Source organism: Mytilus trossulus, chromosome 14 (assembly GCF_036588685.1).
Source record: "Mytilus trossulus isolate FHL-02 chromosome 14, PNRI_Mtr1.1.1.hap1, whole genome shotgun sequence".
Classification (NCBI taxonomy): Eukaryota; Metazoa; Mollusca; class Bivalvia; order Mytilida; family Mytilidae; genus Mytilus; species Mytilus trossulus.
In genome coordinates, this window is record NC_086386.1 from 23172863 (window position 1) to 23185609 (window position 12747).

A 12747-nucleotide genomic window follows, 5' to 3' on the forward strand; every position below is an offset into this window, starting at 1 on the left:
AAATGCTGAACTTATGCTTTGAAGTATTAAGGCATTGTGAAAAACAACTATTTCATCAAATAAATTTAAGTCAGATATTCTTATGATATTCCTTTTCATATTGGATACAAACTTTATTAAGTCAACTGCAGACAGTTTGTAGTCAAAGTGTTTCAACTGAGGTACTACACAGGCGTCAAAAGGCGTCATTATGGAGTAAGGGGGGTGGCGTCAAAAGGCGTCATTATGGAGGAAAGGGTTAACGTATAAGATAAAGTTCATTTAGAGAGAAATATAGCGAAATCCTATATTAAATTAAAAAAATTGATTTAAACCCGCCAGCCCCCTTAAGTTATGTTTTGCCATGTTTATGAATTAATGAATGGCTATTATTATTTTGAATTTATTGAACCATAAAATTAATTTTTGACTCTTCACATTGAATAATTCGCAAAGCAGATAATGAAAAATGTGAAGAGTCAAAAATTAGTTTTATGGTTCAATAAATTCAAAACAAGTTATTGCCATTCATTATAAATAAATATCTATAAAAAATAAGACTCAAAGAACTTTTCATATTATTTATATTATCAATAACAGCATACACACATGTTGGCATATGAATACACAACGTCAGAATGGATGTGTTGCCATAAAAATTGACAACATTGAAAATAAAAGTAATACTTTTAACCAATCAGAAGGTATTAAATACACCAAATTTAGTTAAATAGTTATAAAACAAAAAAGAGTTCATATTACACCTAAAAGCATCTGATTTAAATAAAGCCAAATCAAAGTTATCAATTTTATTGGTAAGATTATTTTTAAATTTTCCTTTATAAATTGTTACAACTTTTTGACTCACATTTCCCAACTACAAGTATGCTTTAAGGTTTTTTTGTTTTCACATACATTTAAAAATATATCCTGTTGTTTCCATACACAAATTTGTTTTCTTCCTTTAAAAAAATCAAATGCCAACATACCTCATCATGTATATTTGAATTTGTATTCACTCAAAAAAGTTTAGTTTATAAAGGTGTTAAACCACTAGTTAAGGCCCAGCATGAAAGCACATACCAGAAAGTAGTACAAATGTACATTTTTTGGTATGAAATGAAAGCTGAAGGACTGGTGATCATTGTAGAACACTTTTGGACTTATAATTATATAATTATAAATATTAAAAAAACTGCATCAAATTTTAAAAAGAGGGTTCATTTGTCTGTTTGTCAGATTTGAAGTACCTGTTTTGGTACATCCGAAGTTCCGGGAACCAGTTCTTTCTTATATGCCATGTAAAGTATGTTGATTTTTTCAGTAGAAGACACCATAAAGTGTTGCTTTGAAATGCAATGATTGCCACTTTATTTGAACTTAAAACAAAAGAGGTGTGCCTTCTTGAAACGGAGGAATTTAACATAGAAAGCAATTGGACCATGAATTAGTGGTGTATTTCCTATACAGTGAATCATTTGTAGACTATACTGAGTACTTTTGTAAGAAATATTTCAAATTGATGTACACTTACAATGGTAAATTTAACCATAGAAGAAAAATGCCTAATGAATCAGGACAAAAATTCAAAGCCTACTTAATATTAATGCCTCTGACATGTCTGACAAGCGAATTACACTAATTATTGGTTAATGTTACCTGATATCTAAAATATCTAAGGAGCTTTTTACCATCTTATATATTTTTTGGGGGGTTAGGCTGGAGCATTAAATAAACCAAATATTCTCAATTATATTGCATGAAAAGCATTTAATGCTTACAATTAATGGGATAAACAGCCATTTCTCCATAATGGCAATACTGAAATTAAAATTTTAAAAGAAAAAGAAGTGTGCATTTCTTATTTTGATTTTGATCAACTGACAAGAATACAAAATCAATAAACAAAATTGATACAATTAGGTAAAGAAAAAAACTAAACTCAAATCATAAATTATGTATCTAGAATTTAAAATTAGAGTTCTCACATAAAACTTCAGCAAATGTTATATCATCACATATTTAATTGTCTTTTACAATAGTACAAGGAAAACATCAATCTGCTTAAAATTGAGATCTTGCATGTGGCTTTGTTTAAGGTGGTACCCAACACTTTAACTAAAATTAATTTGGCTCGTTTAATTTTCATAAAATTTTGACAAAGTATTTACTTTGATCCTTTGACAAAAATATAAAAATTTCAAAAAATTTGAACCAACCGTTTTATCAGAAAAATTACACTGGTAATATAGCAGTTTGACAAACACTTATTTTGATCATTGAGAAGCTAAATATTCCCTTAACAACACAACGTAATTAAATTTTTTAGCCGATTTTACAGAGTTATCTCCCTGTAGTGTTAGGTACCATCTTAAACTTGTTAAAGGATCTTGCAACACTCAGTTTTACTTTCTATTCTGGTAATTATTACATTAGCCAATGAAATTATTGACCTTCAATTTGTTAAAGGCTTGTATTGTATCAATCTAATAAAACCAGAGAATCTCAAAATTTCTTTTAAAACAAATTTTTTTTCTTCAGATTCTTGTAAACTACCGTAACTATCTGACATATGATCTGCATTTTTATCAGACTGTCAAAACATCATAAATTCACTTAATTCTCTCTGAATTAATAATATCAAAAAATAAAATTATTACAAAAAAAGTTTTAACAAGTCAACAAATAAAAAACAAGATCATATTAGGTCTATAATTTTAAGATGTACAATGATGTATATTATGTATAAGTAGAGTGAATAGGGTAACCATCTGAAGGAAAAAATATAAATTTCATGTTTTTAAAACAGAATAGGAATTTGATTCAACCACTCATAGCAGGCATTTAGCTTGTTTAGCATTGCCTTCCCTTTCGATTTGTAGACTTTTCACATTGTTTTAAGGGAAAACTCTTAAATTATTACATTATATTAAATATACTTATACATTATATATATCAGTAGCTAGATACTACCATTACTCAAAAATAATAATCATTCAGTTTTCAACTGTTATAATTTGATTCAATTTATTGGTTGTGTAGATGGGGTTTTAAAAGGTTTTACCACAGTCCTTTGTACAGACTGTAGTGTCACCTACCAGAATCTCAAAAACATTTAAGTATTTAATTGTTTTTATTTTTTTCAAATGTTACATATACTGGGGGGGTTTTAGAAGGTTTCGTCTCAATCATTTGACAAGATACAGTTCCATCACCATTATCAATTTGATTGGCTATTCTATGTCGCCACCGGAGATGTTCATCCTTTGTTTTAGTGTCTGAGAACACACTTATACACAAGGGACATTTTATAAAGTTCTTTTCATTTTGAACACAATATGGTACGATAAATTTTGTAACTAGACCTGTAACCATGGGAGTATCTGCAGACGACGCCTCCATATCAAAGTGAGGCTGACTTATTGAACCAACACTTTCAATGGTTAGCCCAGAGTTCTCATTCCTTTCACAGTCCTTTAATGTTTCAAATTCATACGGATTTTGTGCTATTGTCTTAAATTCATCCATAGCCCCTTCCCGCCTCTCTTGAATTTCGTCTTTTTGTTCATCGGGTAAAACAGAATGTACTTCAAATAAATGTTTGTTTCTTGATGTAGTATTTGCAAAATAACCTTTACAGACATCACAAAGAATCAGTTCATTAATGCAATTTTGTTCCTCATGTTTGTCACGGTCTTGACGATCACTGAACCGTAACTGACAGTGATAACAGGCATATCTATAGTGACTCTGATCCACCTCCATGTCCTGAACATCAATTATTGCTTCTGTTTTCATGGTTTGATCTGTCATCTTAGCAGTTTTTGTGGTTGATTTGACAGCAACAGATCTGTTCTTCACCTTTCGTTTCGGTGGTTTCCTACGTAGTGACATTGTAAATTCTGTTTCATCTATATCAGCCATCAATTCCTTTCCAGACGGAGTGTAAACATCGTCTTCTTTGTCACTGTTTTCATTTAAAGAATCTAAGTCCTCTTCTTGACTACTGAAATCTGCTGATTCATTATAAACTACCGTCTTTTTCTTTTTTCTTGGTGGTTGTCTTTTCCCTCTAGCAGATGATTTTTCCTCTAACATTTTCCTCACTATAGTGTCAAATTGAAAGCCTGATGATTTAGATTGTTTTGATTGGCCTCTGCCTTCAGAAGAGGACTGGCTGACATCAGAGTGTTGCGACATCTGCATATCTCCAGATGGACCACTTGGAAAAAGGTCCTGGAATGTTGCAAAAGGAAGACGATAAAGTAATGAACTATCTGGGTCATCACTCTTTTCAGTGGTTTGTTGAGGAGTTTGGAGTTCTGTTTTTGTCTTTGGTGCAGAGGTGGCTGCTGTTTTACGATTTTTTGTATATGTTTCTTCCTTTCCATTTAAAATCTTAGCTAGTATAGAATTGGAACTACTTTGAGGTGCTTCATTTTGACTAGACCTAACTTCATTCATGCTTTCTTTGTTATTTTTGTCAGTACACCCTCCAAAATCAAGTGTAGAGGTACCTGCAGTTCCTCCGTAATCTAATTCATTCCATACAGGCTCATTCTTAACATTGATAATAGCTGATTTCTCAATTGCTTGTTCTTTACAGTTATCTCCCATGTCATGACTGGTTGCCATTTGTTCAGTCATTTCTTCCTCTACTGGTTCCTCTTTCACTGACATCATCAGCTCACCAGTGTCATTTAAATGACTTTGTTCTACCTTTTCAATACTTTCTTGTTCAGATTGTTGTGCCTGTTTTTGTTTATGAGATGACAATATTTTAAGAAGACTAGATGCAGGCCTCGCACTATCCATAACTGGTGGACTGGGAGCCATGTTCCCATACAAGCTCTCAGTCTCTCTATGCTGTGGAATTGGAGTAACTGACGATAAAGTAGGGCTTGCACTTGAAGCACGATTTCTATGATTTTCTTGCAAAGTTTGCACTAAGAATGGAAATCGTGCTGAATTTTCAGGTGTAACACGAGAAGGAACCTTTTTTCTACTACTACTAAACGATAAAGATGATGACTGTTGTTTTGGGACACTCTGGTTATTACTTTGAGACCCAGAATTCCAAACAACTACCTTGGGATCAACCTGACTATTAGTCTTATTACTGTTTAGGTCCGCTCTTGTTTTACGTTGGTTGGTACTCAAAGTTTTTGGATTGGATACAGTGTTAACACTGGTAAATAGTTGTCCTTTTTCAGTTAATAAATCATGAATCTTAACAACATGTTGTTCCTTTGAATTTAATACAGAAATGCAGATGAGTCCATCCACTTCTACTGCACTGTTGTAGTTTTCTTTACACAGATTCAGTACTGAATCTCGCAATGTAAAACAAATTCTCTCTTTATCTTCCTCACTCTGAAAAAAAAGAAAATTAAAGTGATGAATAATTGTAGGATAAAATGTTGTCTGAAAATACCTGACAAGCATTTGCTTTCTATGTTTTATTGTATACATGTGACAGTGTGCATATGTTTTGTTAAGTATGAAAACGTATTGCTACATTTGTATTTATTTTGTTGGATTTGAAAAATCTACCAAGAGATTATGTTTTAACCTAGTTTTGTATATCATGTATGTATATACTAGTACAATTGAAGATTACTGGTAATATGTCGATTTTATATGTCTTTGAAAGGAATGTTTAAATAATTATACTTTAAATTCCAGATTAAAGTTAACAACCTATGATACTTTTTTCTATTTTTCTCTAGTGTTTATTTTTTTGACATTTTTCTGCAGTTTTACAAAAAAATATGTTTTTTTCTTTAAGCCCCATCCAGACCGTTGTGGCCATGAAAGCTGAAACATCTTATATAATACATTTGTACCTACCATTCTGGGGTCAGACATTTCTTCTCTTGATACACCTATAGAGCCACTTTTGTAATAATGCAGATCATGGACTCTGGCCATATGTTGCTGAAGCTGATTGGTCCGGCTCTGTGGGGCCGCATAGTTGCAATGTGGATGGACACAGTTTATCATTGGCCCATGAACTGTCTGTGTATGTCTTATTAACGTTGCTTGTCTGTTAAAAGTTTTATCACAAATTTCACAGCTGAGAAACTTTACTTTATCTGTATTTTCACCACTGTGTTCATATGAAGTCATTTGCTGAAATAAGATACAATATATATTAACAATTGAACAATTATATATATATAACACATGAAGTTCCAATTTACCCAGCATTGTACATCTGTCAAAGGGCAATAACTGAAAGAATGAAATTTTTTTGAGAAATGAATGAAATTGGAAAAAAGACAGTACAGACATGACAGTAGTTTTGAGTTAAAAAAAAAGCAGGATGAGCAACTAAATTTTTAAATGCATAAAAAAAAGCAAGAAGACTATTTATGTAAAAAAAATCAGGATAAACTAATAAAAAAAGGTAGATATCTTGTTGTTCGGTGTGAGCCAAGGCTCCGTGTTGAAGGCAGTACTTTAACCTATAATGGTTTACTTTTTAAATTGTTATTTGGATGGAGAGTTGTCTCATTGGCACTCACACCACATCTTCCTATATCTATGGTAGAAGAGATTACAACTACAAGGCAATATTTTTCATCCTAGCCCCCACCTTTTTGCACTTCTTCTTAAGAAAGAAGGAGATCATAAAACAAGGAAAAGTCAAAATTTGGAGTATGACTTTGACCTCAATTTCATTTTAGAGAACTAAGGACTTCAAACCAAAATACCTTAGGTCTCTTCCAGTTACCATTCAAACGATACATTAAGAGATCACTTATGTCAAATATAGAAGGAGAAATAACTCTCATATGAATTCTTCGCTTTGGACAAAGTTGGACAAACCATCCTTATGATATAAGGGAGCTATTTGGAAAAATAAATTTGTCAATTACTTTTATGGTTAACAAAGAGGTGCACAAACAATAAAAACAGTGATTGGGGATATATTTCAATAAAAAGTCTTCAACTTAGAAGGGTCAGTCTCAAAAGTGCAATAACTTATCCTATGCAAATAATCTAAGAAATATCTTGTGAAAACACTATATACACTGCATGAAACAACAAGAGGCTCTCAAGAGCCTGAATCACTCACCTTTATTTTTTTGGTTAAATCTCTCATCAATGATTATTTTGGCTTTTCAATTTATTTAAATGTTCTTTGAATCGTCCTATTTTCTTCAAAAGCAAAAAAAAATCATTTTCTCCTATGTTCTATTTTAGCCATAGGAGCTATGTTTCTTGACATACAAGGAAATGAAATATAAAATTTATACTAGATACTCTGAAACTTATTTAGCCTAAGTTTGGCTGAAATTGATACAGCAGTTTCAAAGGAGTAGATTTTTTAAAGTAAGTCAACATGATGAACAAATTGTGTAAAAAGTCTTTAAAGAGCAATAACTCCTTAAGGGGTCAATTGACAATTTTGGTCAAATTGACTTATTTGTAGATCTTACTTTGCTTAACATTTTTGCTATTAACAGTTTATCTGTATCTATAACAGTATTCAAGATAATAACCAAAAACTGCAAAATTTCTTTAAAATCATCAATTCAGGGGAATTATACCTGAAAAACCAGTTACCCAATTTGGCTGAAAATTACAGGACAGGTAGACCTTGAGCTAATAAATACTTTAACATTTTGTCTTATTTGCTCTAAATGCTGGAGTTTTTGAGATAATAATAAGCCAAATACTGCATTTTACCCTGTGATCTATTTTTAGCCATGACGGCCATGTTTTTTGACGAAATAAAAAATAAAGCACAAACTTTATTTTATACACCCTACTGATCATTCAGTTGAAATTTGGTTGAGTAGTTTCAGGGGAGAAGATTTTTTAAAGCAAATATGATGAACAAATTGTGAAAATTGTCATTAAAGGACAATAACCCCTTAAGAGGTCAATTGACAATTTTTGTCATATTAACTTATTTGTAGATCTTACTTTGCTGATCATTTTTGCTGTTTACAGTTTATCTTTATCTATAATAATATTCAAGATAATGACCAAAAACTGCAAATTTCCTTAAAATTACCAACTAAGTGGCAGCAACCCAACAATTAGTTGTTTGATTCATCTGAAAATTTCAGGGCTGATAGATCTTGACCTAATGAACATTTTTACTCCATGTCAGATTTGCTCTAAATGCTTTCGTTTTTGAGATATAAGCCAAAAACTGCATTTGACCCCTATGTTCTATTTTAAGTAATGGCGGCCATGTTTTTTGACGAATCAAAAATCGAAGCGCACATTTTGTGCAGGATATACTAAGGAACAATCATGCTAAGTTTCATTCAAATCCATTCAGTAGTTTCAGAGGAGAAGATGTTTGAAAAATTGTTAACAACGACAGACGACGACGACGACGGACGCCAAGTGATGAGAAAAGCTCACATGGCCTTTTAGGCCAGGTGAGCTAAAAAAGGAATAAAAAAATGAATGAAAAAAAAATCCTTTTGAAAAGGAGCATAACTCTTGAAAAGTAAAAGGGACACCACCAAAATTCAAACCTGATCTGTTTTTAGTGGTAATAAGTATTAAATTTCATATCATTTGGTTGCAGCAAGATACAGTATAAAGAGAACAGAAACATTAAAATTCAGCATTTTTCCCATTTGTAAAGGGGTATAACTCTAGAATAATAAAAGTGACCCCACCAAAATTCATACTAGACTTGTGTTTTAAGGTAATAAGCATTGTGTATAGGTTGCATATCATTTGGTTGAGCATGTTGAGACAAACTAAAGTTAAAGAAGGAAACGAAAAAAATCAGCAATTTTTCCATTTGTAAACATGGTAAAGGAGCATAACTCTAGAATTGTAAAAGTGATGCCACCAAAGTTCCAACTCAACATGTGTTTTTTTGGTAATAAGGTTTTATAACATTTATGTGAAGCAATCTAAAGTTTGTTTAGGGGCCAGCTGAAGGACGCCTCCTGGTGCGGGAATTTCTCGTTACATGGAAGACCTGTTGGTGACCTTCTGCTGTTGTTTTTTCTATGGTCGGGTTGTTGTCTCTTTCATACATTCCCCATTTCCATTCTCAATTTCATTCGTTGGTTTTATTTTTGCAATTACTCAACTGTTTCCATTATTATGTGTTAATCAACTTTTGGGACAAAAGGGACGAATGTACTGACGGAGAGACAAGGAAAAATTTAATGCCCCTTTCGCTTTGGCAGAGAGCATAAAAATCGATACAACAAAAAATCTTTTTTATCTCAAAATGTTGTTCTCCATTTGATGTGTTATTTTTGTTAACCTTTGTTGAAGGGTTGCTGTCAGGTAATCGCAGTGTTTACATTTTCACTTCACATCTATTCATTGTGAATTGTTTACCAATTGAGACCATTGTTGATGCAACAGCAATGAACCATAAAAGTGTACATAATGGTACATGTATAATTAACAATCATAAAATGACTATTATTTTATGCTTTTCAGCATGAAAAAAGACCTATTATTGTCTTTTTTTGCTTATATTTATTCTTTGTTATAAATGAGGGCAGTTCGCCTGCCCTTTTCGGAGTGCCGCCCTGCTCTTTTTGTAAGTCCATGCCTTTTTGTTCTGTAGTACTTTGATGAAAATACAATAATTCTACCAGTCTCTATATTTATGACATATTTATGACCCTCAGCTAATTAACATTCACAGCAGGTGTAATAAGTAAGTGTTGTTGAAATATAATTGTAGAAAGTTTTTCCGCTCTACCCTGGCCTTCTTTACCACAATTGTTACAATACAGATTGAATGACCAATTTTTCTACTGCAAGACAAGTTCCACTAGTGGAGCATGAACTGCCCGTCCTTTGCTAGAACCTCAGTTTAACTTTAGATTTTGGTTGGGTTGGTATTGTCATAATATACCTCACTGATGTATTTTGATATCAACATTATTTGAGGGGGCAGGTCATATTTTTAAGCCCAGGATTTAGCGATCAGGACCCCTCCAACCCCCTTTTCATTATTTCCCCCAGCTATATACATGTAGTATCATTTTATTTTCAGTTATGTTTTTTGGTTTAATACAAGAGAGCATGATTTGCCTTCCAAAATTAATCACAGCACCAGTCAGTGTGTGTCCCCTGGACTACTGATATAGACGAAGCTTCGGGAAAACTTCTCATGTGCAGCTTATGGATGGCCTTTATATACATGTATTTACTTGGCAATAAGAAGTACCCCTAGTAGGGTAGTAAAGTTTGTCTTAGTGACTTTAATATTGAAATATAAATATCATTTAGTGACTTTGTGTTGAACTCATTTCAATAGGCTAGATCCAAACATTCAATTTCAATAAAACTGTATCAATCACTCAGAAATGTCAAGAATGTCTGTAAAATTCCTCCCCCTTTTAATTTTTCTCAACTTTCATTTTCATGTTATTAATATTTTTTAATAAAAACAAGTAGCAATCGTGTCATTACTGTTTATTACTTCAAGCTGAACATAAAATGTACTGAAATTATCTGATTCAATCCCAGACATACATGTCAATCCCATAATTGTGTCATACGTGACATAATCAAAGTCAACAACATGTTTCTATGGAAACGTTTTTATCCATAATTTGTCAATCATTCAAAATGTTAAATTAGACCGTCTTACCTGTCAAAATGTTACATTAGAATATCGCAATGGTTCTCTTGACATTGGGAAAGTATGGCGATTCACCGCCGACTATTGAACCCTGGTGTAAACGACCTTGATCTTATTTCTTGGCTGTGACCTTTGGACGCATGACCCCAACATTTCAACCTTGATACGACCCGTGTCATCTTTGCAACCTATAAAGACAATGCACAAGACTAGATTATTAAATACAAAATAATTTAGCACATTAAACTGATGCAATTCGTTGCAAATGTTAAAATACTTGCTTTATTTGCAGGAAAACATAAACATTGATAACCGGAAGTTCACATGCTTTAGTCAATACAAATTACAAAATCGGTCAAATGAAATAAATGAAACGAAAGGTAGCATGGAACACGAGGCTTGGAAGAAGACGGTCGCACTGAAATTGCTCCTGACTTAGAGGAAAATTTTACCAAATTAACATTGTTTTAATCTATCCTCACCTGTGTATATATTCATTGGAGTATTTTAACAAAGTAATATTGACTTTTTTAAATAGTAACACAGTGCAACAAGCCGTTGTACATATTATTTTCAAAGCATACCTTCCTTCCCGGGTCGGCCATATTTGATTTTTTTTTGGCGCCCTACCCAAACATGTAAATATCTGTCACCCTGGTGTATGTGACCCTTCACTGATATTTTAAACATAAAGAGGTTTTAGCTGTACATATATATAAAAGACTTTTACTGTTTATGACCATTTGAACTTTCCATTCATAAATTATTTATGTCAGAGAAAAAACTTTTGGACTTTTTGCAAAAACCGAGGCGCCCGCTGGTAGGGACGAAACGCTTCACGCCTGTTATTTTATCGGACAGCAAAGGATTGCGCCTGGCTAGTCAGGTAGTTCATCCGTTTGATAAGAACATTTTATGGTGGTGTGCAAGTGGCAGAACAATTCAACAAGGTTATGACTGGCTAACAAAAAACATCGAAGATAAGATTAAGCTTCACGGAAATCTGCACATATACGTCTGGCTAGGCACATGTAACACAACCACAAGAGATAAAAATAGATATCTCTCCTTAAAATCTCAAGAAGCAGATGCTGCCCAAAACATCATCACTTTATTGCAAAACTTTGACTCCATTACAGAAAATCATCCTAACTGCAGGCTAACATTATTAGAAATTCCCATCTACTCAATTTATGAATGCAACAAGGCAGCCAACCATCCTAACCCTGAAATTTTTAAAGAACAGGATATTCAATTACAGAAACAAATAGAACAAATTAATGAAAGTATAACATACATAAATAAGAATTCTGATTGCCACTCGCCTCACTTCAGCCATCACCTTTATACCAGGAAGCAAGTCAAAAGGGGGAAAAATAAACCCTCAAAGAAATTTTACAACTTTAAATTATATGCTGACGGGGTACACCCAAAACCGCATCTGGCAAAAGTATGGCTTATTGAAATAGCAGAACATATACAAAAGGACTGCTGGTTCTGACTCTACTTGAAATATAAAAGTTTATGTATGCACTCAGAAGGCATGGAATGTCCAAGCCACGCTGTTGCTGCATGAAGTAAAATTAGTGCAAGAGATCGATATCTGAATTCAAAACTTTATTTTTTATGTACGTATTCAGAAGGCATGGAATGTCCAAGCCACGCTGTTGCTGCATGAAAGAAAATTAACGGAAGAGATCGATATCTGAATTCAAAAACTTTATTTTTTATGAACATATTCAGAAGGCATGGAATGTCCAAGCCACGCTGTTGCTGCATAAGTACGCATTAAGAATTCGAACCGCTGTACTATTATTTCTGAATCATATTATAAACAATAACAATGGAAATAGCTAGAAGAAAAAGCGATAGACTACGCACAAAAAAGGTCCTTTTTACACCCAAAAGATCATTGGCAAACAAAAGTATAAAAGCTCAAGACCATCATGTCACTTATACTCTAAACAAGCCAAAGGCAATTGCCAAGAAAATGGAAGCGGCCGAAAGAACATACTCTGTAACTCCGCAATTCACAAAAGGAAACTTAGTACTAGTTTTTTCTGCTGCGGCGTATGAAGAATTTAAATATATAACTATAAGCACTCTACAGACACAGGATACAAACATCAAATCCGTTGAAACAAAAGATACTAATGGGTCTGTAATCTCTGAGTCGT

The 12747-nt window shown here is 32.9% G+C and overlaps 1 protein-coding gene across 1 annotated transcript; it reads right to left on the minus strand.

The window, feature by feature from the left end:
• Positions 1-249: 249 nt before the first annotated feature.
• Positions 250-10838, minus strand: LOC134696019 (uncharacterized). The gene is made up of 3 exons (XM_063557563.1): positions 10580-10838; positions 5830-6111; positions 250-5352 (listed from the first exon to the last, which is right to left on the minus strand). The coding sequence occupies exons 2-3, from the start codon at positions 6106-6108 to the stop codon at positions 3103-3105; spliced, it is 2529 nt and encodes an 842-aa protein (XP_063413633.1). The 5' UTR covers positions 6109-6111; positions 10580-10838; the 3' UTR covers positions 250-3102.
• Positions 10839-12747: the final 1909 nt, after the last annotated feature.

What these genes read in the sequence shown, in the direction of transcription:
- LOC134696019 (XM_063557563.1), bottom strand. Translation starts at nt 6,108, where the DNA reads ATGACTTCATATGAACACAGTGGTGAAAATACAGATAAAGTAAAGTTT. An exon ending in AAATGTCTGACCCCAGAATG is followed by an intron (nt 5,353 to 5,829) that starts GTAGGTACAAAT and finishes CTTTTTTTTCAG; the next exon opens with AGTGAGGAAGATAAAGAGAG.